Below are 25,815 nucleotides of genomic sequence, written 5' to 3' on the forward strand. Positions count from 1 at the left end.
CATCGAGAGCGTTGTGCCAGGCAGCGGCGAGCGTCTGTTGAGCGTTTTGAAGTCTTTTTGAATGTGAACCACCATGTTCTGTCTTTACCTGTTCTTGGTTCCCCAAATGACGAGCAGGGTGCACGCGCACGAAAAGGCTGGGGATAGATGCGTGACCACTGGCTGGCTCTAGATCCGGGCTGTGTGGATTATAAACATGGCTGCTGTCGGCTGTTACTCTGTGCTCATTCCACAACCTACCTTGCGCTTCCAAGTGATACCCCGCCGCTTGGAATCTGTATCTTGCTATGGCTACTACGACTACTATGACTGCTACTACACCGCCGACTCCTATGGGCATGGACTATACCAACGAACCTCCACACTCCTCGCTCCTGACGATTCAAGCCAAGGAGCCGTTCAATGCGGAGCCTAGTGCTGCAGCTCTCGTCGAGTTCCCGATTACGCCTGAGGATTTGGTGTATTGTAGGAACCATGGTCCTGTTAGGGTGTTTGATGAGGAGACGTATAGGGTGCAGGTTGGTGGGTGTGTGAAGAGTGGGAGGAGTTGGACGGTGCGTGAGTTGAAGGGTGCGTTTGGGAAAAGGGAGGTTGTTGCTGTTCTTCAGGTGTGTACTCTTTCCTTGTTATATGCTATGAGGAAAGGAGCTGACGGTACTTGGGTAGTGCGCTGGGATAAGGAGGAAGGAGATGGGTGTTATTAAGAAGGTGAATGGTGTACCCTGGAGCGATGGTGTTATTGCCAATTGTAGATGGGGAGGTGTTTTGTTGAGGGATGTTATCCTTGCGGCTGGGGTTGACACTGCGGAGGCGAGGGAGGAGGATATGCATGTGTGCTTCGCCTCGTATGCGACGTTGTGTGAGGATGATAAGTACTATGGGGCGTCCATCCCGCTTGGGAAGGCGTTGGATGAGATGGGGGATGTGTTGCTTGCTTATGAGGTGGGTTATTCGTTTTTCTATTAACTCAATGCTGGAACTGAGGGTGCTTTTGTTTGGGTAGATGAATGGTGAACCGCTTACCCCGGACCATGGTGGCCCTCTTCGTGTGGTCGTACCTGGATACCTAGGCGCACGCTGGGTCAAATGGGTGGATACGATTACTATTTCGACATCAGAATCGCCGAATTATTATCAGCAGAGGGATTATAAGATCCTACCCCCTTCGATCGACTCTAAAGCGCTGGCTACGCCTGACGTGTGGGCTAAATACCCCTCCATGACCACTTTACCGCTAAACTCGGTTGTGGGGTCGGTCACGCCTCTTTCGTCGTCCTCGCCGAGCGGGACAGCGATTTTGGTCAAGGGGTATGCGGTTCCTGGTGGGGAGGGTAGTAATGTGAAGGGGGTGGAGGTTACTGTTGATGATGGGGAGACGTGGTATCCTGCTACTATAACGTATCAGGAGGGGAGGTGGAGTTGGACGCTTTGGGAGGTTGAGGTTGATGGTGTTGAGGTGAGTGGGAGGGTTAGGAGTTGTGCGGTTGATAGTGAGGGGAGGAGGCAGCCGAAGGAGGGGGTGTGGAATTTGAGGGGCGTGGCGTATAATGCTTGGGGTGTTGGGGAGTGGTGATTTTTTTCTTATAGGACTGTATTGGAATGGATATGTGTGCAGTTTATTTTATTTTATTTTGAGACCCTGTACGCATGAAGCCGAGAGGACGCGTTCTGGCCCTGCCGGTGCGACGCGGTAGACATCACACGCGCAGTCCGTGAATTCGGGTTATAAGCACTTGATTCCGATCCACTTAGACCACCCGTCTCCTTTGCTTTTGGAGAGCCTAAACGAGCTTCAAGCTTTCAGAGAACCTCTAGAGGAACCCCCAATAACGAAAACAACAAACGACGAGGATGGCATTCGGACGATTGTTCCACTATGCGTTTGATGCAGCGCTGCTTTCGACGGTGCTTGCTGGTGTGAGGAGGTCGAGTGGGTTCAGGTGTGTGTTTTTGGGTTATGTTGGGAGGGTGTTCGCTGACGCTGCACGTTTACCAATGCACACTTTGTGGATGAAAACCCACGACGACCCGCCGACTTGCCACATTCCATACGACGACGACTACTTCCAAACGATCCGACTACAATGTCGCCTACGATACCTCCACTCGTCTACTCCCCGTACAGCCCCGACACAACGCTCATCTCCGACCCTACTGCTCGCGGAATAGCCGACAAGTTTTTGGGAGTTGGGGAGACGGTGTTTGACATGCTGCAGGGAACGGCTGTGAATAGCTCCTATTTCAAGAGGGACCAGCCTCAGCCTCCTGCAGGTTCTTCGTGAAGAGGGTTCCCCTCGTAGCGTGGCTTTGGGGAGCTTTTCATGGGCCTTTATGACCTCGACGACAATAGTTTTCGACCTTACGCCCTTTGGATTCATGGGTTGGGATTAGGGAGGGATGGCGCTTTAGATGTTGGAGGAACCGACCAGCTATATTGTATTGCGCTCAATATTCTATTTATCTCTTGTCGTTGAGTTTAGTTGCCGAATCTAAGAAGACCGAGATCAGAGCAATCGCGTCTTTCTTCTTACCACGACCATGCCCTCATAACAATCTCTGCTCACGAACAATATGGCCGAAACACTAGCGGCCATAATCCTCATAACAACCTCTGCCAAAGGCGCCAACCTTGTATTCCGCTGGCCGCCCAATCCAGTCGCGTCTCCCCGCCTGTGTAGACCAAAACCAGACTCGGACGTCTTCATCGCTCAGATCGATAATCCATGGCGTGCTTCTGGGTTTACCGTCCCCACCAAAGGCAACAATCCTAATCCTACGGCCACGGGTGCTTCGTCCCCCAAACGAGACGACAAAGACTATGCGAACGACCCTGAATACGCCTGGGAGCGCCCGAGCACGCAACGGGTCTCGTTCGGAAAGGACGACGATAACAGCATCTATGTGCGCGAATACGACAATCTTTTTGGATACTCTGGCGAGTTCCTTGCGTCTTTACTGTGTCCGCAGAGCAACAAGTGCCACCAGAAGTTTGAGCTTATTGTGGATGATTTGGCGTTCCTTGGGCATCCGGTTGCTGCGAATGAGAGGGGGGAGTGGGAGTTTAGGCCGGAGCCTACCAAGGGGAGTGTGAGAGGCCGGGAGGGGAAGGAGAAGAAGGCGAAGGAGGGGGAGGGGAGTGGCAAATCCAAGAGTCCGAATCCTGCTAGTGCGTTGGCGCCGGAGAATGGGAAGGAGGGCGTGGCGAGTTCGACGACGACGACGACGGCGGCGGTTAAACCCAAGAAACCGTCGTGGATGCAAAAGTTTCAGTTGGCGTTTGTGTTGGATCTCCCTGACCCGTCGTCTTCTGCTTCAGGCAATGTCTTGAAGTATTTTGATATCATCTATGAGCAGGTGGTGTTCACATTCACTGCTGTCTTGTTCCAAGAGCAAGTCCTCTCCAACTTTGTCGAGGCTGAATGTGATGTCCTCATACCCATGAAGGAATCGTTTGCTGAACAAGGTGTGTTTATTCTGTCGATCTATGGATTGTACGCTGACGATTTGCAGGCCAACCATACAAGGAGTTCGTGAACCAGGCACTCCAGGCTTCCTCCATCGCCTCCGCGATGAAATGTGTCTACGAAGCAATCAAGACTCGTTCCATAGCCTACGTCACCCTCAACAACATCCCCATTGAACTCCAACTCCCTCCTTACCTCGACACACTGCTGCACAACGACAGCGAACTTGATCCGGACTCGATTGAACGCCCAGATGATGAGGAACAGCAGAATTGGGGCCCAGAGCTGAGTTTTGGTTGGAGGTTGCCTGCGTTGGCGCCGTGGAAGAGTTTGTTGTTGTTGGATGGGTCGGATGAGTTGGAGGATCCTATTGCGAGTTTGAGAGGCCCGCATGTTAGTGTGGAGGATCGGGCGCTTGCGGAGGGGTTGATTCGGTTTTTGGAGACTGCTTCTATTACTTTGTCGTATGTTCCTTTTCCTCTTTGCTTCGCTTGCAGCTGACTGATTGAACTGTCCTGCAGGCTTGCCGATATGGCCAGCCTTCTGGACTGGGATCTTGAATCCCAGGTTTATCCGGTGGTAAGGTGGTTAGTCCAACACCGACGTGCTAAAATCGTGGATATCGTCAATCCGGGACTCAAGACTATCTTTGCGCTCCCCTCTAAATTCCCCGCTTCGCTTTCCACCCTCTCGCACCAGTTCAACCAACAGTTCAATCACCCTGCTATTCCGTCTCTCCCGCGCATCCTAGCTGCGATAAGCTATTCTCTAGCTCAACAATCGAATAACCACTTCTTCGCAGCGGTGGTGCAGAGGAAGGAGTTGATACCGATGTATCATGATGTGGTGTTGTGGATGTTGAAGAGGGAGCTGTTGATTACGCTGCATTTGAGGATTCGGATTGTTGTTACGCCTGAGATTAAGCAGAGGGTGTGGAGGAGGAGGCAGAGGGAGCTTGTGAGGAAGAGGGACAGGGAGAGGAGGAGGGAGAGAGGGAAGGGAGTGTTTGGGAGGGGAGGGGGAGGTGGGGGTGGGACGGGTCGAGGGAGGGGGAGGAGTCAGTGGAGAGGTGGGATTAGTTTGAGTCGGTCCCATGGACATGGACATTGGCATCATCTGGATCTGGATCTGGATGATTTTGATGTTAGTCATACTGCGGAGGGACCGTCGACTTCGGGGGGTAGTACGACGACTAATGCGACTAGTCGGACGCCGTCGGAGGTTTCGTGGCTCTCGCTCCTTCCTACTCAGCGTCGTACGAAACCGACGAGGCGCTTGAGTTCTTCGGATTCGAGGGCGAGTAAGGGGAGTTCGATTAGTGAGTTGGTTATTCGGGAGGATGAGGATGATGAGGGTGGGTTGGAGGGGGAGGAACATCGGGTTGCTCGGAGCAACAGCAGTAGTGCGTATAATTCGTACGACGAATATGACTACGACCACGAGTACGACGATTATGATGAAGGGGAGGAGGATGGGGATGGTGAAGGGGACGAAGAGGAGGACGTGTTTTCGGGGGATGGGGAGCGTGTGAGGGACGAGTATGACGATGATGAGACTGAGGTGACGACTGGATCTGAGAAGGAGGATGATTTTACTGCGAGTATGATTAATGATCCTGGACGGGCGACTCCGATTCAGAGGAGGTGGCTGGCTGCTATGTCGGAGGGGAAGGCTCCGCAGATTAAGAGACGGTTTGAGTTGTGAGTTCAAGGCTTTTTCTTTCTCATCGCTGTGACTCTTGCTGACCTTTTCGCGATATAGGATTAACCAGTATTTTGATGGGAAGAGGTCGGATGATGAGATTCTTTATCGAGCGGAGATTTCGAGGAGGGAGTTAAGAGAGGTGTTGCATGCTTATGATCCTTATGTACGTGCCTTTTACCATTCCCGTCTATCTGGAGTATGATGTTTTGGTGCTAACCCTCCTCCTTTTTCTACAGCTACAGACTTTCTTACATCCGTCATGAATGAGGAATTCGGTTTCGAGGCGTTTGGTTATGCGAGTGTGTTTGGTGGTGAATGATCTTCAGGTTTGGTTCGGATGCCGCCTCCGAAAAAACTCGGGGCGTACTCTCGAGGCTTAAGGGTCACAGAGTGCTGGAATATTGACCTTCCCGATGAGGTCTTGTTCTACGGATTCAGACCCATCCATACAATTTACCGTACGGGGGCTCGGAGCGTCCTCTCGTTTATTTGAACTGGTGTAAAGATGAGCTTGGTCACTACGCGCGTTGTGTGGGTTGGGGAAACGGTAGGGGCTCCGATGAATCCATTCTGGATGACGGGAAGTGAAAGTGAATTTGATTTGTCCTGTTAGGGCTGTTCTCCTACCTAGTATACCCTGAATGAACAGAACTTACCTTGCAACTCGATAGAAAGTCTGGATTCCCGAGTCGGATATATTGGACAGAACAATGTCGTCCTCTGCTTCGGCTTCAGAGGACGAGTCCACTTCTAAGGTGCTATTGGAAAGTTGAAACTGTCAAATCTGTGTAGTTAAATTATTGCTTCGCTCCAGACAATGAGCAGGCTTTAGAATAAGAATCGCGAAGTTTTCATACTGTCTATATAGAGATCTGCGGTAGTCGTGCACCACGACCCCAGCACGATGTAAGTTGCTCTCCGTTTCATTTGCTGGTAGGTAGATACCTGGGATGTGAATTTCGGGAACCCGAGAAGCCTTGACTTGGCTATCGGAAACCAGTATATTTGAAGCAACATATTCACGTCTGCATCTTATCATCGTCCTCCTTCTGTTTGGCCTTGCCTTCCTTCCCCTTCCCTTTCTCAGCCTTCCTCGCTTCCCTCTTCTTCTTCAGCGCCTCAATCCTACTCTTCATGGCAGCAACCCGCATATCCGCTTCCTCCTGCAGCCGTTCCTCTTCCAATAACCTGTCCATGATCAACTCGCGTTCCTCGAGCTCCTTTGCTTTGCGTTTTGCTTCTGCAAGCTCTTCTTCTGTCATTGGAGGTTCTGGTTCTGCAGCACCTACGGCGTCCGCACTACCATCCGCACCAGAACGAGCACCGGGGAAGCCGCTGATTTGTTCCTCTGTGTAGATTTCGGCTTCGGCTGCGATTGTAGCTTGCGCGAATGTTTCTGCTGCGTCTTTTTGTTGTTCTGCGAGCATGGCGCGTTGGAATGCTTCGTATTCTTCGTCTATTGCTGTTTTTGGGCCTGGTTGGGATGGGGTTGAGTCGACTGCCATTGCATTGGCGTCGTTCGTGGTTTGGGCGTTGTCATTGTCGTCATCGTCCTCGGAGTCGGAAGATGGGTCGAGAGAGGGTAGTTGGCGGTTTGGATCTGAGAAAAAGTCGGCGGGGAAGGAGGTTGGTGCGGATTTTAGTTTTGGTTTCTTCTGGGCGTCGGGTGGTGCGTCTGAGGCTTTGCGTTTCGTTGGGACATGTTCCCTCTCCTGTTCCTCCCTCTCCGCTTGCTCCCTCTCCATCTGCTCTCTCTGCGCCCTAACCAATTCCTCATGCTCCCTCCTCGCCCGCTCCTCCTCCTCCTGCCGGATACGCGCCACGTTTAGTCGGTGCGCTTTGCTCCCTAGGTGTCCCTCCCATGCGGAGGCGTGTTTGATTATGGATTGGCAGATTGTGCATTTGAGTTGGGGGGTTGGCCCGGATGTGTAGGATGCGTAGGGGTGGGAGATGCGGGCTTCGGCGCGTTTAGCTTTGAGGAGGGAGCGGACGTCTGCCATTGGTGGGAAACTGGTTGGTTGGGTAGATTATGGGCTTGCTGTGAGCGAGGTGCGATGCCTGGTCGATAGGTTGAGAGTACGAGTAAAGCCCCGAGTGTGGTGTCGTGCACCGTGGTGGTGGTCAAGTTGAGAAATCGAGCGACGCGCGCGAATCGCTCGAGTGCCATCACGCGGGGCCACAAGTGTTCGAATAGTTTTCAAGTCTCACTAGGAAGCAAAATATGGACAGCATAGCAAATCTTTATCTTATTTCATGAAAGGTCGTAAGATAAAGCATATTGCCGTAGCCTGGGGCATATGAGAGATTATAACGTGTGGAAATTAAATGTCTACGGAGGGTCTAAGTAGATGTGTGATAGATGTGGTCGGTCACCCCTTCTCCAACGAGTCTCGGTTAGCAAAGACTAGGGAACTTAATCCTTGTTGGCGAACATCTTTTGGATGGCGGCGGTGGAGTAGGACTTGGGTCGCTCGAGAGCTGTAAAGCGTTCGTGAGATTGTGGCTGGAAGAGGGAATAGATGAGGGCACTTACGAGCACCGAGAGCACGGTCCCAGATGAGCTGAGCGGCAACACCGAAGGCACGGGAGACACCAAAGAGGACAGTGTAGAACTGCATCTGGTCCATGCCGTAGTGAGTAAGGAGGACACCAGAGTGAGCATCGACGTTAGGCCAGGGGTTCTTAGCCTTGCCAGCCTCAAGGAGGATATCAGGAACAAGGTTGTAGATCTGGCCAACAAGCTTGAACATCTTGTCGTCGGGGAGGTGCTTGAGAGCAAACTCGCGTTGAGCGGTGTAGCGGGGGTCGGTCTTGCGGAGGACGGCGTGGCCGTAGCCGGGGACGACCTGGCCGGCCTTGAGGGTGGACCAGATGTACTCCTTGACGGCTTCGTCGGTGGGAGAGTCGCCGATCTTGGCCTGCATCTTGCGGAGCCAGACGAGAACTTCCTGGTTGGCAAGGCCGTGGAGGGGGCCGGCGAGACCGTTGAGAGCGGCGGCATAGGCGAGGAAGGGGTCGGAGAGGGCAGAGCCGACGAGCTTGCCGGTGTGGGCGGAGACGTTGCCACCTTCGTGATCACTGTGGGAGTGGGCGGGTAAAGTTAGCGCCGGGTGTTCGGACAAATGACGTAACGACGGAAAGGGTGGGGAAGGATATGGACGAATGGATTTACCTGTGGATGGTGATGTAGAGGCGGAGGAGCTCGACGAAGGCGGGGTTTTCCCCAAAGCCGAGGAGGGTGGCGAGGTTGTGGGAGTAGTCCTTGGTGGGGTCGATGGCGGGGAGCTTGCCAGTGCCGAAGACGTTCGTCAGAGCTGCCCCTAAAGTTGGGTTTGAATCTTATATATTTGATCGGAAGGCGCTACTGTCATTATTTTTGCAAACAGCTGTAAACATTTGAATAGGAGATTTATATTCAGTTAAGTAATATGAATAATTAGCTAATTCTAATCTAAATGCTATTAAATATGGTATTAAGGTATTATTAGTATCACCACTATTATAAGTTTCTATATCACCTGTTGCAAAATTATCTAATTCATTATCTTCTTTCTGACCATCTATAGTTTTAAAGTTCATTTTAGATTGTGTCATTGCTAGAGAGGAGAGAGGGAGAGCGTTAGCAGATAGGGGGCAATAATTTAACTCTTACTATCACAATAAAACTTCTTTTACATGCTCGCTAAATCTCTCCCTCTCCTTACCTTATCTTCAGTTACTAGCAATAGTAAGTAACAGTAGCATTCACTTATTATTTTTTTTTATAAAACTAGCGTTCGCAGGCCATTAGTATGGATTGGATAATTTTATAAGTATATGTCATATAATATATCTCCCGTAATTTTTATCCTATTAAAATAAAAAAAACTTATTACTTATAACTAATTAAATTAAAAAACTAGCTTACCGCAAGTAGTTGTTATTGCATTAGCAACTATTGCAAGTAACTAGGGGATTGGACTCAAATTGGAGAGGTATTAGTTGCTACGCTAGATAAAATAACTATTATCTTTGGCAATATGGATTTCAAGATAGTGTCGCACCAGGATTTACAGGAATAGTAACTTTACATAATACACTTGGATTTTATCAGTCTGTTTTATTTCATATACTGAATCCATGATACTTATTTTACCATCTAAATAACTTTTAAACCATTTTTCCTGATTTAGTATCATTCTTCCATCCTTATTCAATAATTCACTAAAACTTTCAAAGTTCAATATTCCTAGTTCTTTAGCTTTTAAAATTGCATCTTTTTTAACTCCTTTAATTTTTATTATTTCTTCTCCAACACTGAAATGCCCCATACAATGCAGTCCCGATATCCATCCAATAGGTCCCACTTGATACAACTCCTCTCCAGCTGGCACCCAATGTCGTAAAGCAAACCAACGGTCATAGACGGGGGAAGATGACTGAAGAGTTTCAGGAGAAGCACAATAGCGTAGAACTGGCGTTCACCTGTGGATGTCATGTTGGCCAGCCAGAGGACACGGTTGTGGAGACAAAGCAATCCCATCAGGCCTGTGTCTGCAAAAAGTGTGGTGCTTGCCTTCGATCTCTGCTCGTCCGCAGCAGTGAATGAATCAAGGCAGTCATTCAATGCGGAAACTGGAACCTTCATGCCCGGCTCTTTGAAGTCAGTCTGAGGATTAGACTTGGAGGTAGCTGTGCCAGGTCGCTTCGCATGGACATATGCTTCAGCATCCACAACCTCTTCCTCCGAAAGGAAGACAGAGTTCGGATGGTAGAACGGAGGCTCTCAATCTATTCCTTTGGACGGTTTGCGATGCTTCTGGGTGAAGTTTGCGTCTAGACAAACAATGACATCACAAAGAAGATCTGGACTAGTGCACTCCTTTCCACCAAAGCACAACAGGCAGCGATCCTGCAGATATCCACTAGGGTGGTCACCATCGGTGTAGTCATCAACCCATTCTCCCTCGGAGGTAGGGTCATCAGGGCTTGACGGTGGTGGGGGGTATGGTCCTCGGTGGTCGTGGTGGAAATGGGAGGAGTATGTGAAAAGTTACTTTTTTCTCTCACTTGCCTTCACTTGCCTCTGCTAAATCAACGCGCTCACTTGCTTTCACTTTTTCCCACGCATGCTCACTTTCACTTGCGCTCGCTTGGGCGTAGGCAGGCTACAAACTTAGCCTTTGATTCTGGGGCGAGTGTCTTGTATCTGAGCTAGCCATAATCTGGGTAGGTGCCTCAGCACAGATTAGGCGTGTACACGGGTTTGAGAACAACACTGATAAAAGAAAATATTGGCTGCAGAGGTGAAGTCTAAGGTATGGATTATTAGTACACTCCGGCATGATTACGAGGAAATACGAACAGGGAGAGTACTTGTCTTGTGAAGTTAAGGTTTAGCAAAGTAGCGAGTATATCACTAGTTTTTATTAATACCAGCACGTTCTGTTTTGTTATGGTATAGCCCCTGTCCATCTGGACAATCAATTTCCGTGGTCAGACTCGGAGACACGATCCCATACGCGGGATTTAAATTCCTTCCCAGTACCAAGCCAGTACCAGAGAAGGCCCTCTGAAATACAACCAGGATTTAGAGAATTCAAACGAGATTTAGTCGATCCCACCACCTCACATTAATTTGCCTCAAACGAACAAAGAATCCAAAGTGTATAGCTAATCCCGAGACCAGAAAGATCAAGAAGCCTGTCATCAAAAGAGCTTCACTTACAGCCTGATATAGTCAGGACTGTAGGCGGTTTAACGTAGACGAATTTAAAGCACTTTCTTGGGCGCAGAGTGTGAAGATGATATGGACGTTGAGGTAGAACATCATCCTTGGCGAAAGTGGACCATGGTGATAAGCCCTATGCCCCAATGCACTTCCTTATCATAGGAATAACTCGCGTACAAGCGATAGCACAGAGGCCAATATAGTGACTGCCTATATGGACGATGAAGCTGCCCAAAATCCGTCCCTTGTGGCATCATCGTTCCCAAAAGTGTCCATCGTCCACTTATCGCGCAAGCGGCCCCCTCCCGTTCACTTGCGCTCGCCATAAAATACTTCCGTACCCCACCAAAAAAGTCGCTTAGTTTCACTTAGCTTTGATAAGCTTTCACTTCACTTGCGAAATCTCACTTGCCCTGCGAAAAGTGAATCCAAGTGAACACTTGCAGGGGCAAGTGAAAAATCCAAGTAACTTTAAATGAGAGGAGTGGTACTGCATGAGTCGGCGAGGGTGTCAAGTAATACATCCTTGGTCGCGATGTGTCAGCAACTAACTACTTGATCTGTCGTTCAAGCAATCAATAGCTGCACTAGAAAAGACTTGACGAAAAGTGATGTGATTTGGTGGAGACTAGAGTGTTGTAGCTAGGAATAGACCAGCTAAAGACTGAGGAAACTACGCTCACAAGTCTACTCTATATATACTACTTGAGTTTGTATGTACTTGTTTGGTCTGTGGTCTGTGCGCGCGCAGTGTTTTGTTCAGCTGGCAGGGTACGGTCCCATGACTCATCACGTGTCTGAGTCACGTGACATCCTATGTTACTAACTACTAAAGTCTCGGCGCGAAAAGGAAAAGAAAGGTCTAATTCATGACATCACCCCCCCCCCCCCCTTAAGGTTCACGTCCTCGTGAACGTCGTTGCATCTAGGGCACCACCCTTTTCGGCACTTTGGGAGGTTTTCCGGCATTGGTTCGGCAGTCCCTTTGGGTCGACAGTTTGGGGAATAGGAGGCCTTAAACTTCCCAGCGGTCCAGTCGAAGATTCTTCCGGAAGGTTCGGTGAAGTTCTCGTAGGGTATGAATCGGAGTTTCTTGGTGATCCACCGAGGTGCGGAGGGATTCTCTCGATGAAACTTTTCTACGAGTTCGGGAGAATTCTTCAGGTTGGAGGCATCTTCCCACGTCCTCTCCTCCTTGGGGTATCCCTTCCAGTTCACCAGGTATTGCAGTTTTTCCCCTGTAGAGTCTAGAGTTGTCGATGGATTCAACTTCATATTCTACTTCTCCGTCCACCAGCTCGGGAGGAGGAGGTGGAGGTTTCTTCTGAGAGGGAAAATGGGGTTCGTGGTATGGAGTGAGGAGTGACTCGCTTGAACACTGGGGTGTATGTCCTTCCAAGTCTTGGGGATGGCGAGTTCGTAGGCAGAAGCTCCGACCTTCTTGGTGATCTTAAAGGGTCCGTATCTCCAATCATCGAGCTTCTTGGCTGGCCGCTGTGTATTGATGTTGGTTGCCTCGAGGTACACCGTGTCGCCCACTCGGTAGGGCCTGGAGGGTCTTCGTTTCCAATCATAGTAATGTTTCATAGTCTCGGCTGCTTGTTTTAAGGCTGCTTCGGCCTCCTTGCGGATGTCCTTAATCTCGGTAACAGCCTGATTCCGTATTGGGCCTCTTGGTTTGCCTCCCTTGTATGGGTGTTGACCGTAATTCAGGTTGAACGGACTGTACCTGGTTGACTGGTGGATCTTGTCATTGTAGGAGAATTGGGCCAAAGGGAGCCAGTCAGCCCAATCGTCCTGTCTTTGGTTGATAAAGATCCGCAAGTACTGTTCTATCTCCTGATTGATCCGTTCCGTCTGTCCGTCGGTCTGGGGGTGGAATGCCGTAGAGGGGTTTCCTTCGATGCCAAGGAGTTTCATCAGATCCTTCATGAATTTTGAGACAAATTGTGGGCCTCGGTCGCTGATCACTTTTCGGGGGAGTCCGTGGTGTTTGAACACATAGTCCCGGAAGTGTTTCGCTGCACCTAGCGACGAGAGCTCCATGTTGGTGGGAATTGCCTCTATCTTCTTTGAGAATCTGTCGACCACTACCATGATGGCATCGAATCCTTTGGACTCTGGGAGGGGCCCGATTAGATCTACCGACACTATCTCCCATGGGAGAGAGGGGACCTCGTTTGGCTGTAGTGGCGCAGCCGGGACGGTTCGACGAGGTTTAGTCCGTTGACACATGCCGCATCCATCAATATAGGTTCGGATGTCTGCTTGGATTCGGGGCCACCAGTAGTTCCGAGTGATCAGTTCCTGGGTACGATATCGACCAGGGTGTCCCGATACCAGGGAGTCGTGGTGGAATCTAATGATGCCCTCTCAGAGTCCCTTATCCTTTGGCACGTACACTCTTCCCTTGAACGTCACGAGGTGTTTGTCAGATTCGATCCAGTCTGGGTCCTTCTGCAGTAGAGCCTTGGCCACCGCTTTGTCCCTTCTTCTCCAAGAGTGCTTGACCTCGTTCCAAGAAGTTGGCATCTGGTCCTGAGATGCCCACTTCGACCCTTCTGAAGAGTTCTTCCTTCAAGAGGATCACATCTTCGTTATCGTTGGCTCCTCGATCATGATCGGCCTGTCGTGAGAGGAGGTCAGCCTTGGTCATCTGTTTTCCAGGCTTGTGGTGAAGGGTGAAGTGGTACTGTTGCATCTTGGTGAGCCAGCGAGCTTGGCGGTGATTCAACTTCTGGGGTTTTCGGAAATATCCAAGATTCTTGTGATCGGAGTGGATCTCAAAGATGTGTTTAGCTCCAAGAAGGTACTGTCTCCAATCTGAGAGTGCACGCATGATGGCGAGCTTCTCCTTGTCGTAAATCTCGTAATTCCGTTCTGTCGGGTTCAGGGCATGGGAGATGAAAGCTACCGGTTTCCACTTCCCATCAGGCTGTTGTTGGGAGATGAAAGCTACCGGTTTCCACTTCATCAGGCTGTTGTTGGGAGAGGACTGCCCCAGTTGCGAACTCAGATGCATCAGCCTCAACGCAGAATTTCCCAGTGTCATTGGGGATAGCAAGGACGGGTGCAGAGCAGATTCGATCCTTAACTGCTTGGAAGGCTGCTTCTTGTGCTTGTCCCCAATTCCATTCCTTGTTTCCGGTTAGTTCCGTGAGCGGCCTAGCAATCTCTCCATATCCTTTGATGAACCGTTGATAGAAGTTGGCAAACCCAAGGAACTGTTGAACCTCGCATTTCGATCGTGGAGTGGGCCAGTCTCTAACAGCATCGACTTTGGCTGGGTCCATGCGTACTTGGTTGTGGGAGACAATGACACCAAGGTACTCCACTTCGTTAGCTTCGAAAACACATTTCTCCGGTTTGAGGTAAAGTTTGTGCTCGGCAAACTTCCTCAGGACTCTTCGGACCATCTCCCGATGTTCTTCCAGGGTTTCCGTGAAGATAAGGACGTCATCCATATATATGATGACTTTTCCAGTGTTGATTTCTTCTCGGAATATGGCGTTCAAAGCAATCAATAGCTGCACTAGAAAAGACTTGACGAAAAGTGATGTGATTTGGTGGAGACTAGAGTGTTGTAGCTAGGAATAGACCAGCTAAAGACTGAGGAAACTACGCTCACAAGTCTACTCTATATATACTACTTTGAGTTGTATGTACTTGTTTGGTCCGTGGTTTGTGCGCGCGCAGTGTTTTGTTCAGCTGGCGGGGTACGGTCCTATGACTCATCACGTGTCTGAGTCACGTGACATCCTATGTTACTAACTACAAGTCTCGGCGAGAAAAGGAAAAGAAATGTCTAATTCATGACACGATGAGGAAATTAAACCACCGGACGCAGGCACTGATCTTGCAACGTAAAGTGTCAAGAAAACTTCCAAGGCAGTCAACCACGCCGTGATATTGGGTGATGAGCGCGCATAAAGTTCTTGCATGAATACGAGCATCTTGATGTCGAGAGCGATGGATGGGCAAATGGGAGATGAAGGAAAGTAGCCGCATCGAACCAAATTGGTGACCACAGAGCAAACACATACATTGCGCACAGATATGTCTAATGACGTGTCAACGAGAGCCGACAAATACATGGTCATGTACATACCTTCCAAAGACACACACAAAATAGAGTCGAAGTGGTTGTTCATACAACCACAAATGTTGACGTTACGGTCAATGTTGTGAAGGTTTCTCGAGTCGGCAAGGAGTTTCATAAATGGATTGACCGACCATTGCGGGGACGGTGTTCTCAATCCAATGGCGGAATTGCGTAAAGCGTTTATTATCGGCTGACTTCATGGCGAACCTTGGCTGGGAGACGATAGCTTGACTGGAGAAGGTGTGCGGGGAAGAAACATCGGGAGGAGCCGTAGCCGTCTGCACATATGTCCCAATAGGGGTGATCAGATCTGCTTGGGCTCGAACACTGAGCTTCGCAGACCCATACACCCGACATCCTTTCCCTCTTTGTGCTTGGAGATCGTGACTCAAATGAGAAAATATTATGTGTTAGAATGAGGCAATGGGGGCGAAAGGAAGAAACAAAGAAGTGTGGCTTACCAGTGTATATGTGATAGAACCACGGGAACTTAGTGAGGGCCTTCAGATCTTAAGAAGATAATGTCAATCAAATTGAAGCCGCGAGGCCGCAACCTATCTCGCACAGCTCCCACACCACCTCTGCTGACACTTCATCTGTAATCCCTTCCTCCATCTCTGAAACTGGTATGGTTTTATCAAACCAAACAACTCAGTCAATGGTTTGGCACATGGAAAGCAGTTCCTCCAGGTAAGCACTTTGAGTTCTGTTTCTGCTACCTCTGGAGCTTCCCGTTGAGGAGGTCACTGACAAAGGAATGGGTGCCGCTGGCATACAGTAAGTGGCAGTCCCCAGTGCGGGTGTTCTGGTCGAAGTCAAAATTGATCGAATTTTGTTCAGGCCTAACTTCCACTGCTGACAGATGCAGGGAGGAACATTCAGTCTGTTGGAATACAATGCACATGTCACATCTATTCCATTTACGGGTACAAGGATGCTCAATTATGTACAAACGTTTCATGTATAAGGACCTTATACGGACATTCTATTGTTCTCTGATCTCGGATATATTAAGTAGTTCCATTGTTCTCTTATATCCCTTGTTCCCAATTCGGACATCTTATTGTTCTACCGTATATAGACATCTCTTTGTCTCCAGACGTATATAGGTAGTGACTGCAAGTGGGAGTTCCCCCATCGAACTCTTCCCCACTTGCAGGTATGTCCTCATTGTATTTATCTATGCCTATAACTAATATCATCGAACTCTTCCCGCAGTGGTACAACGTCTTACATGTTTAATACAGTCCGGGTGGGCCAGTAGCAGCGTCATGAACCGATGGTTCTAGACCCAACGGTGCCTGCATGCGCGTTGGTCTCAGGAGGTTGAACGTACGGCAGCCAACACGCTGGGTTACTTGGTGCATTTTGAGGGAAGGGATGCCACGGTAAATCGGTTCAAATGGAGTCGGGTGGAACTGGCGAAGTTCAACTGTTGGTTCCCGAAGGAAGACCTTGTTGGCAAATATCGTATCACTGGGTATACGGCTACTTGGACGAATATACCAGGCAGGAATGCCAGCACGATGAAGATCGTCCATGACTGAAAGGTGTTTGGTGAACGCTCCCAGTATGGAATGGTCAACAGGGTACTTCTTCCCTGATGGATCAAGGACTCGAGGCCAGAACACAGTGACGAAGGTGATAATGGCGTGGATATTGAGGCAGGTGTGTTGGAATTTGGCGACCGTGAAGATGATTTCAGCGTAAGTCATACATATCAATTGTAAACGGCGGATGCATTGGTTCAAGAGGTTTTGAAGAGAGATGTAACTCGTAAACTCGAAACTCGACTCGACTCGCTAAACTCGAAACTCTGAGAATTCCTCTTTTCTTACTGAGTGACCACGTCGATCAGGACAAGATATAAAATCGAGTCAAAGGGGTATCTGTTGATTCTTTTGCCCGGCGGGCCTATTTATATGGTACACGTTGTTTGACTACAAGTTTTAAAACAAAGACTGGGCAAAGACTATAAAATAAATGACGAATATGTGCGTGATACAAAACGAGAGAAATACAGAGACTAAGTGGAGGTATCAGAGAGACGGAGAGACGAAAAAGGAAGGAAACGCGACAAAAGAAGCACTCCGGGTGTTGTTTCAGAGGCATACCGCCTACCCACATTCTGAGATGTGCAGATAATTTATACCAGGATGCTCACAAAGTGTGCGCTGCCAAGGTAAGTAAATCTGTGTTGTCGAAGAATCCTTTCCTGACCATAGAGACAATCAATAGAATGAGGAAGAGGAGGCAGTCACAAATCAGTGAACTCAAGCGCCGTGGATTTGGTTCTGCTTTACCACTATTACACGTCCCATCCATGAGGCACCCAATCTTGGCCTGTTAGAAAAAAGGGTGTGAGCCCATGCAGAGTGCAGACAAGTGGTGGAAGTCGGAATTGAGTGGCTTCAAGGAGCAGGACATGTTGGATTTAGCTGAGATCTTGATTGAGGGCCACTCGGGCGATATACTTTCCCCGAACGCACTCGATGGGTTTCCTACTTTGGAGCGGTGGACGGAAGGTACAGCAACATAGCCTTATGTTTAAGTTCAATGTCTGATGCTCCACGCAGATGAGTGTAAACTTGATGTCAACTCCAGGGAATTTTTAAAAGTCTATGAATGCCCCAAGTTTATGCAACGATGGGGAGCAGATCCGTCCCTCATTCCACGGTCCACCCCTTCGCACAATACGCCCACCCCGACTGCAGCAGCAGCAGCTGTTACTCAGCTGGTAGCTCAGGCTCCTCAACCTGAGGAACTGCCCACATCCGATGCCGAGGCTGTCAATGCCCAAGTCTCATTGGCGCACTCGAAAAGCTTCGCGCTACTTTCGAGAGCCGCCCCACCCTCTCTGGAACATCCCTTCTCCCACCCCTGCCCCGAGGAGTGGCCCTCCTATCAACTTCAAACGAGAGAAGAGATTGGTGAACAAGTGGCAGAAGACACAGGCAAACGCTGGAGGCAGTTCCCGCCCTGCCACGTCCAAGCAGCGTCCCGTGCCCAGCACTCCAACTCTTTGGCAGACCGGAACGCAGATGTTGAAATGCACAACGATTCATCCCAGTCAACCACCACTACCATTCCTCAACCTCCTTTGCCTGCTGCCCAAAACCCCGCACGTCACAACTCCGGCAGATTCAACCATTCGGCAATGGGTCTCGCGCACAGCAATCCCAGCCTTCCAAGGACCGGGGTGACGGGTGCCGGGTTTGGATACAATATGAGTCCCCCTAGTTTCTACCCCCCATGGTTGGATGATGGAATATGCCTCCGCACCAACCATTCTATAACCACGTGTATGGGCAATATGCCATGAACCCTCCGATTCACGGTTATAAGGTGATTATGAAATGGAAGATGATGATGGCCAGTAGTTTTCGTGGTTGCTCTGTGCACTTATGATGGTATCCACTAGCACTATTGTTTCTGCTTTACATTAATCAACCTTTAAAACTTTCCTGCACATTATTTATGAATGGCTGGTAGTGATATTGTCCTTAGCTTTAGTTGACCTTCACCTCCACATTACTTTGACCTTTGCTGCACATTGCTGTAGACCCGATATGATGATCCATGTTTCTTCGCACAGGGACGATCCCTGCAAGATGTGGACGCTGCTGCGTGACGCCCACATGCAGCAGAAGCCTGGCACCCGCTTCAACGCCTACGACGACCTCTTCTCCATCCGGAAACGCGAAGACGAGTCCCTCCAGGCCCTCATGAACCGTGTGGACGACGTCATGAAGCTCATCAAGGACCTCCGGCCTGCCGACTTCACCCTGGACAAGCTGGACAACGAGCTGACCGCGATGGCACTCATTCGAGCCCTTCCGGATGAGTTCAGCGCCTTCACCTCGTCTCTTCTGCTCCTGGACAAGCTCGACAGCGAAACCCATCCGTCAGGCCTTCATTGCTGAAGAAGCCCAGCGCCGTCGTCGTGCAAATGCCTCCACCGCCGCTCTAGCTTCCGCTTCGACACCCCCCTCCTGCGACTTCTGTGGCATGAACAACCACGTCGTCGCCACCTGCCATTACAGCCGTGCCCAGGCCAACGCCAGGGACAACGTCGTCAAGCGTCGCAAGAAGCGCCGTCAGGAAGCCAAGCAAGCGCAAGACTCCGCTCCCACTGACGCATCGGCCTCCCAGGCCTCTGCAGACGTGGTTGAGTACGCTGGAAATAGTACTCGTCTCCCGGATCCCAGGGATCCCTCCTTTCGGCTTCAGCTCGATGCTGACTTCGATTGGATTGCATGCGGAACTATGTCCCCTGTCGCATTCCAGTCAAGTTGGCAGACCACAGCATTGTCTATGCTGTTGGTATGGGCACAACAGTCTTCCAGCCTGTTGTAGATGGGAGGGCCTCTAGGCCGGCTGAGTTATCACGAGTTTTGCATGTACCAGAGCTCCGGAGCAATCTGCTGTCTTGTCTGTACCTTACCCGGGTCAAGGGTTTCAATATACTCATTTCCTCTTCGCAACTTCGCTTCATTTGTGCTGGTTCATGTCTATTCACCGCCTCCATCCATCCCAACAACTCTGCAACGCTCGATGGCACCACTGCAGCCTCTGTAGAGGCAGCCTCACCCGCGTCCACTGTTCCTGTCACCCTTGAACTGCTCCATCGTCGTCTCATTCACCACAACCACGCTGATATCAAGCGTTTGCTGGACAACAAGATGGCGACTGGCATCCGACAGTTTGGATTTCGTGGCCTGGGTTCCTGGGTTATATATACGGTGCTCAATGAACACAATGTTACATCAAGCAAAGGTTTGGAATGTAAGCTACATTTAGAGTATACTTGGGTGCAGGTAACAATTAGCGTACCTAGTGTTCCATCGTCGACGAACCAGTCCCTCGTCCGGATGGAGGAACGGAAGAAGAGTTTGCGAACAATCCTGGAAGGGCGACCTTTCCTCTTTGGCTTCATTCAGTCCCTATCCTTGCGCTCGGACTACCCTAATATATCGTGGATGACGGACCATTCAATGGTTGCTCTGTTAGTTTTCATATCCCAGTATTGCCGTCTCGTGTCTTTTACCATCATTGGCCAATGTCGTCCGGGTGTGGATGGTAAAATCCACAGCACCCTATTCCCCCATATCCCCGATACCGTCACCCGTGTCAGTCTCAACAACATTCGTCGCTTGTCGCCCACTGCCTACGCGGCCTTGTCTCGTGTCAGTACCCTCCATTGTATACACCCAAGCGCGAGGCCGTCTCACAGTCAGTCAAACTTTGCAGAACCTTCCTCCTCCACCTCCCCATCGACGACCGCGACCTCGATTTCTAGAATACTCGATGCAGTCCGAGTGGGGCGATGAGTGGCTGGGTCGGGCGGTCGAAGTTTTCATGCACTACATCCGCTTGGATGGTCTCAAGGATGTCCGCTGATACTGACGACGATCGTTCTGTTGTCGTTGCGGCCTTAAGTCAAGCGCATCCATCCCTGGAATCCCTCACGGTGGACGTCTTCGGACTAGCCTGAAACGGTGTGTCTCGGACCTCCATACTTCCCATAGAACCGCACTCGGCCTTTATCCCGTAATGCAGTCCCTCACGGCTGTACGCCTCGAGACGATTTATTGCGAAGTCCACCCTATACGACATCGACCTTGGCAGGCTATCACCTACATGGTCAACGTGCTCGTTGGGCTCTATGGAACGGGTCAACGACGACTTTGAGCATTCTGTTGTTCAAATGTACAACAAGAAGTCGCCCCTTGCGCGATCGCAACATCCGCTGCTCTTACGACGTGGACTTGAAACTTGTTAAAACAGCGAACTGGAGTCCAGCAGTGAGAGGAAAGCACTGATATATTCAAAGGGAGCACGTACCTGGAGTCCAGCAGTGAGAGGAAAGCACTGAGGGACTCCAGATAACAGAATTGCGGAGTATGAAATGTCGGGAGACGGAGGTCCGCATAGGCGAGAACACAAGCAAGGTCAAAGGCAAGGAATCCGGCGCTTGGCTCCGGAGTTATTAGCAAAACGAAGTAAAACGTAAATATCTCAGTAACCAGTGGACGGATTACCGTCCCCCGGGTACCGTTAGAAAGAGCGTAAAAGGTCGGTTGGAATGATACTAAAGACCAAGGGAAAGTGCTAAAGCAAATTCTAACACTCCCCCATGACTGAGGCAGTTCAGACATCCACTAGACCCAGGAGAGCGCAGCAGTCCTTGACCTTGGGCACAGGCAGGGCTTTGGTCAGGATGTCCGCAGCCTGTTCTGTGCCAGGAATGCGGACTGGAGCAATGACACCAGACTCCACAGTGCGGAGCCAGAAGAACTTCAAGTCGAGGTGCTTCATGCGTCCGGAACCGACGGCAGCGAGGTAGGGAACCTTGCGCATCTCTTCGACTTCAGCAGGGGTCTGGGGACCCATGGCCTTCGTCAGAGTCTGTCCAACGGGTAGAGGAGTGTCCACCTTGTTGCAGGCGTCCATATTGAAGCGCTTGAGCATGTCGACGATGTACTGGCGCTGGGAGAGGCTGATCGAGCGGGTGGCGCGGTCCCTGGAGATCTCAATACCAAGCAGGAAGCGAGTCTCACCAAGATCTCGCAGCTTGAAGTGCTTGCTGAGCTCTGCAATGACCTTGTCAACAGATGCAGTGGACTTAGAGGCAAAGGTCATGTCGTCGATGTACACTGGAACGATGATCTTGACGTCGTCTCGGGCGTAGAGGTAGAGGGAGCGGTCGGATTCGAGGCGCTTGAAGCCCATGGAGCCCAGGACGGTGTGGAGCTTCTTGTTCCATTGCCTTGCAGCTTGCTTGAGGCCATACAGCGACTTGTTGAGCTTGAGTACCTTGCCAGGACCGAAGTTGAAGCCCTCTGGCTGAGCCATGTAGATGTCCTCATCCAGATCGCCATAGGTGAACGCAGAAGAGATGTCGACAGAGCGCAGATGCATAGCCGCAGCGCAGCAGGGCGGTAGGTAAGTGGAGATGAAAACCTCAGTGTCGGTAAAGTCGTTGCCAGGACACTGGGAGTAGCCTTTGGCGACGAGACGAGCCTTGTAACGATCGATGGTGCCATCTGGATTGAACTTGATCTTGAAGACCCAACCACAGGGCAAGACCTTGACTCAGTACTGTTGGCTAGCAGCGTCTGTATCTCCTCGATGGCTGCCTTCCGCCACTTGTCTGCGTTGGGACCGCTCATAGCATGCACCCAATTGCGCGGATCGCCTGAGACAAGACCTGCAAACTCGATTGTGACCCATCCAGCAGCCTCGTCTTCATCATCCTCTTCGTCGTCGCTCGGAATGGCCGGTGTGGGCTCTCTGATCCACCACTCGCCTGGGGGACGTCGGATGCGTGGTGCACGATGCTGAGTGAGGGGAGGCGTAGGAGGCGGAGTTGGTTCAGGGAGTGGCGCCTTAGGTGGAGGAGGCGGCGTTTGAGGAGGGGTCTCTGGTTCAGGAGAAGCAGGCACAGCTGCAGGGACAGCAGGGGCCACTGGTGGAGCGTCACACTCCCCCAGCTCATCACCGAGGGGGAGAGGAACTCGCACCACAGGCGGAGGTGAGGGAGGAACAGCAGGCGGTACAGTGGACATCAATGGGGAGGCTCTGGAGAGGCAGGGAAGTAGCGCTCGTCGAAGATGGCTCGTTCTGAGATGACGAACTTGTTGGTGGTGGGGTTGTAGAAGCGCCAGCTCTTGTAGCCAGGCGGATAACCCACAAAGATGCACTTTTGCGCGTGCGGCTGAAGCGATTTGGCACAAACACATAGGCCGTGCACCCAAACACCCTGATCATGCTGAGATCTGGCTTGCGCTTGTACCACGCCTCGTAAGGCGTCATGCCAGGAAGTGAAGCAGTGGGCAGGCAGTTCCAGACCTTGACCTGAGTCGCCAGGGCGTCACCCCAGAACGAAGGAGGCAGCTTTGACTCGGAAAGCATGGCCTTGATGTCTTCGTTCATCGTCCTGTTCGCTCGCTCTGCATCTCCGTTCTGCTGGGGTCTGTTGCGCGTCGTATGGCGTCGCTCGATGCCGCAGTCGTCCGTAAACTTGCGAAACGTGTTGGACATGTACTCCCCACCCTTGTCGTCATGCAGGAAGCGAAGTTGCGAAGAGGAAATGAGTATATTGAAACCCTTGACCCGGGTAAGGTACAAACAAGACAGCAGATTGCTCCGGAGCTCTGGTACATGCAAAACTCGTGATAACTCAACCGGCCTAGGCCCTCCCATCTACAACAGGCTGGAAGACTGTTGTGCCCATACCAACAGCATAGACAATGCTGTGGTCTGCCAACTTGACTGGAATGCGACAGGGGACATAGTTCCGCATGCAATCCAATCGAAGTCGTGGCTAGAGGGAGCCGGGGCTCATAACCTGTTAAAAGAGCGAACTGGAGTCCAGCAGTGAGAGGAAAGCACTGATATATTCAAAGGGAGCACATACCTGGAGTCCAGCAGTGAGAGGAAAGCACTGAGGGACTCCAGAATGATGCTGCGACTATATAACACAATTGCGGAGTATGAAATGTCGGGAGACGGAGGCCCGCATAGGCGAGAACACACAGCAAGATCAAAAGCAAGGAATCCGGGGCTTGGCTCCGGAGTTATTAGCAAAACGAAGTAAAACGTAAATATCTCAGCAACCAGTGGACGGATTACCGTCCCCCGGGTACCGTTAGAAAGAGCGTAAAAGGTCGGTTCGAATGATACTAAACATGAAGGGAATCGACCAAGGGAAAGTGCCAAAGTCACAAATTCTAACAAAACTCGCATTTTGTTTTTACCTGTCTTGTTTTCTTCGTAAATTGGTATATCATACATTGCATCGTATGTTTTGGTAGCACATTTCACCCGTCGTCCGATGTCACATCTCGTCTATAGGTACAAATGGACAAGTCTGTACGGAAAGGTGTACGTACTGTGAAAGGTGACACGGGTCACACACCTCTTACAACAGTACAAGGCAGGGTCGTGTATCCACGCTGCCAGTGGCGTAGAGCAGATAGAAGTCAATGTCTCCCAAAAGGATAAAACATAGTATTCCATTCTTCTATCTATGATTTAAAACTAACAGTCACAATGCTCAATAGTAGTTATCCAGTTCCCACTCATCGCTGCAGTCACCACCTCTCGTACAGGGCCCCGAGAAGCCAAAATCGATGAGAGTAAGTTTGCCGTCCCCGTTTCGAACGACATTCTGTGGGTGAAGGTCGTGATGGTGAACCTTCAATTGGTGCATGTGATCGATAACTGGTTGGAGAGCGGCTCTAGCAGACGACACTCGTCGATTAGCATCTATGGGTGTCAAAAGGTGACATCGGTCACACACCTCTCTTCTTCGGTAGGATCTTCTCGAAGTTTCTGGCCTTCGTACGACAGCACAAGGCAGGGTCGTGTACCCACACTGCCAGTGGCGTAGAGCACTGGAATTCCTGCACCTTGCAGTTTCTCCAGACGACGGTAACATAAGAGTTCGTTGGCATACGTCGTCGGATTTCCGAATACTTTTACGACAATTGTGATGCCCCAACGAGAATATACAAAGACAATGTTCTCGATAGATTCGTGAATGCTCGAAGCGGGAGGCAATTTTAATCCGAGAGAGAACCAGCTGGCGGAAGAAGGAATCGTATGAGCCATATTGGAAACAGTGCAAAGCAAGAGGAAGCGCATACCTCACGCCTCGTAAGCGTCGATCTGTCCCTTTTGGTCCGGGAAGCGGCTGTTCACAGCGTCTGCGATATCTGTGTCATACGAATAGACCACGGCCAGAGTGAAAGCGGCGAGTTTGTCGATATACTCGAGCCAGTTTCTTTTGTTCTCCGCGACAACAGGGACTTGCGGAGACGTCAGCTTGTTTGTGCAAGAAGAACGGGGTGTAACTCACAGCGGTCGGTGATGTCCAAGACATCGGAACCGATGGCGATGTACTCGCTGCCGTTGGAAGTGATGGGGGCGAGGTGGGCGGGAGCAACCGAAAACCCGTGGATGACGAATGGCTTGTCGGGATGGAGCCATTTGAGGAGCCACGTTGCCCCGCCCGTACTCACCTGGTCGCGAATTTCCATCGCTACCTTCGTCATCGTTCCGCCGTTGATCAACGACCTGTTGTTGGGGTCGTTGCTGGAACGAGTTGTCTTCATTTCCACGGCAGTTACTACATTGTTCAACTCGTCCGGCATACCCTCCACGAGCGGGAAACCTTGTTGTGTAAAGTGGACGTCTAGCTCGACTTCCGGCTCGACATCCGTGTATTTTTTCATTCCTTTCCCGACCCAGACGCCGTCACCATGGTGTCTGTTAGCCAAGGCCATGAAAATACCAAAACTTCGTTTGTGACGTCATTTTCTTTATATGATGTCGCTTTATGCGTCCAGAAATTTACCATAAATGCTCGTAGATGCGAGTCGAAGGGCAATGTAACGGTCGCATACATGATAGCCGGGTCCAGTGTTCGGCCTGTGTCCCGCTAGAAGGGACGGTAGGAGCGGACCGATGAGCAGCGATGCTCGGTAGCCGTGTACAGACCTCCCGGTGCATCCAGTACAGGATGTCGCCGACTCTGACGGTCACTGGTCCTTCAAGAAACAAGATTTCCGTCGGAGTAAATCCGTGGATCGGAGACGATTGAGACGGTAGAGAAGGAGACAAGGGCAGCGCCTCGTTTTCTGGGACTGTCGATGGGACCGGCATTGTAGTCGACGATGCGATGAGATGACCACGTAGGATTCCTAACTCGTGTCAATGTAGACCCTTTATAATACTGAGCAGTCCGTTCATCAATCGCTCGCGAAAACCCCTGAGGTCCGTATTTTATGCGCCTAAAACCTCCCAGACGGAGGAGGTTTGTTCTAATAATC

At 50.6% G+C, this 25,815-nt stretch overlaps 9 protein-coding genes across 9 annotated transcripts; 4 read left to right on the forward strand and 5 right to left on the reverse strand.

Moving 5' to 3' along the window:
• Window positions 1-287: 287 nt before the first annotated feature.
• On the forward strand, window positions 288-1,573 carry CC1G_13337 (sulfite oxidase; the record flags this gene model as incomplete). Its single annotated transcript, XM_001838710.2, has 3 exons — window positions 288-608; window positions 667-942; window positions 1,004-1,573. 3 exons carry the CDS (start codon window positions 288-290, stop codon window positions 1,571-1,573), a joined length of 1,167 nt encoding a protein of 388 aa, XP_001838762.2.
• Window positions 1,574-1,757: 184 nt separating this feature from the next.
• CC1G_13338 (hypothetical protein) lies at window positions 1,758-2,474 on the forward strand. The gene is made up of 2 exons (XM_001838711.2): window positions 1,758-1,940; window positions 2,126-2,474. Exons 1-2 carry the CDS (start codon window positions 1,852-1,854, stop codon window positions 2,280-2,282), a joined length of 246 nt encoding a protein of 81 aa, XP_001838763.2. The 5' UTR covers window positions 1,758-1,851; the 3' UTR covers window positions 2,283-2,474.
• A 97-nt stretch (window positions 2,475-2,571) lies between these two features.
• CC1G_14378 (hypothetical protein) lies at window positions 2,572-5,487 on the forward strand (the record flags this gene model as incomplete). Its single annotated transcript, XM_002911335.1, has 5 exons — window positions 2,572-3,463; window positions 3,511-3,928; window positions 3,986-5,164; window positions 5,226-5,335; window positions 5,405-5,487. 5 exons carry the CDS (start codon window positions 2,572-2,574, stop codon window positions 5,485-5,487), a joined length of 2,682 nt encoding a protein of 893 aa, XP_002911381.1.
• Window positions 5,488-6,187: 700 nt separating this feature from the next.
• Window positions 6,188-7,273, reverse strand: CC1G_13460 (hypothetical protein; the record flags this gene model as incomplete). The annotated part of the gene is made up of 1 exon (XM_001838714.2): window positions 6,188-7,273. The coding sequence occupies exon 1, from the start codon at window positions 7,166-7,168 to the stop codon at window positions 6,188-6,190; it is 981 nt and encodes a 326-aa protein (XP_001838766.1). The 5' UTR covers window positions 7,169-7,273.
• A 118-nt stretch (window positions 7,274-7,391) lies between these two features.
• On the reverse strand, window positions 7,392-8,762 carry CC1G_13461 (citrate synthase; the record flags this gene model as incomplete). The annotated part of the gene is made up of 4 exons (XM_001838715.2): window positions 7,392-7,646; window positions 7,702-8,246; window positions 8,341-8,488; window positions 8,687-8,762. The coding sequence occupies 4 exons, from the start codon at window positions 8,760-8,762 to the stop codon at window positions 7,582-7,584; spliced, it is 834 nt and encodes a 277-aa protein (XP_001838767.2). The 3' UTR covers window positions 7,392-7,581.
• A 685-nt stretch (window positions 8,763-9,447) lies between these two features.
• Window positions 9,448-10,130, reverse strand: CC1G_12623 (hypothetical protein; the record flags this gene model as incomplete). Its single annotated transcript, XM_001836067.2, has 2 exons — window positions 9,448-9,891; window positions 10,005-10,130. The coding sequence occupies 2 exons, from the start codon at window positions 10,128-10,130 to the stop codon at window positions 9,448-9,450; spliced, it is 570 nt and encodes a 189-aa protein (XP_001836119.2).
• A 6,088-nt stretch (window positions 10,131-16,218) lies between these two features.
• CC1G_12626 (hypothetical protein) lies at window positions 16,219-16,695 on the reverse strand (the record flags this gene model as incomplete). The annotated part of the gene is made up of 1 exon (XM_001836070.2): window positions 16,219-16,695. The coding sequence occupies one exon, from the start codon at window positions 16,693-16,695 to the stop codon at window positions 16,219-16,221; it is 477 nt and encodes a 158-aa protein (XP_001836122.2).
• A 653-nt stretch (window positions 16,696-17,348) lies between these two features.
• CC1G_12627 (hypothetical protein) lies at window positions 17,349-20,380 on the forward strand (the record flags this gene model as incomplete). Its single annotated transcript, XM_001836071.2, has 6 exons — window positions 17,349-17,505; window positions 17,557-18,280; window positions 18,543-18,824; window positions 18,865-19,303; window positions 19,435-20,166; window positions 20,231-20,380. The coding sequence occupies 6 exons, from the start codon at window positions 17,349-17,351 to the stop codon at window positions 20,378-20,380; spliced, it is 2,484 nt and encodes an 827-aa protein (XP_001836123.2).
• A 3,658-nt stretch (window positions 20,381-24,038) lies between these two features.
• CC1G_15848 (protein kinase subdomain-containing protein PKL/ccin4) lies at window positions 24,039-25,648 on the reverse strand (the record flags this gene model as incomplete). The annotated part of the gene is made up of 5 exons (XM_001836073.2): window positions 24,039-24,222; window positions 24,285-24,566; window positions 24,636-24,792; window positions 24,843-25,282; window positions 25,341-25,648. The coding sequence occupies 5 exons, from the start codon at window positions 25,646-25,648 to the stop codon at window positions 24,039-24,041; spliced, it is 1,371 nt and encodes a 456-aa protein (XP_001836125.2).
• Between the last annotated feature and the right edge of the window lie 167 nt (window positions 25,649-25,815).

This window comes from Coprinopsis cinerea, assembly GCF_000182895.1.
Source record: "Coprinopsis cinerea okayama7#130 chromosome 4 map unlocalized cont3.4, whole genome shotgun sequence".
NCBI lineage: Eukaryota > Fungi > Basidiomycota > Agaricomycetes > Agaricales > Psathyrellaceae > Coprinopsis > Coprinopsis cinerea.

What these genes read in the sequence shown, in the direction of transcription:
- CC1G_13338 (XM_001838711.2), top strand. Translation starts at nt 1,852, where the DNA reads ATGGCATTCGGACGATTGTTCCACTATGCGTTTGATGCAGCGCTGCTT. An exon ending in AGGAGGTCGAGTGGGTTCAG is followed by an intron (nt 1,941 to 2,125) that starts GTGTGTGTTTTT and finishes CTCCCCGTACAG; the next exon opens with CCCCGACACAACGCTCATCT.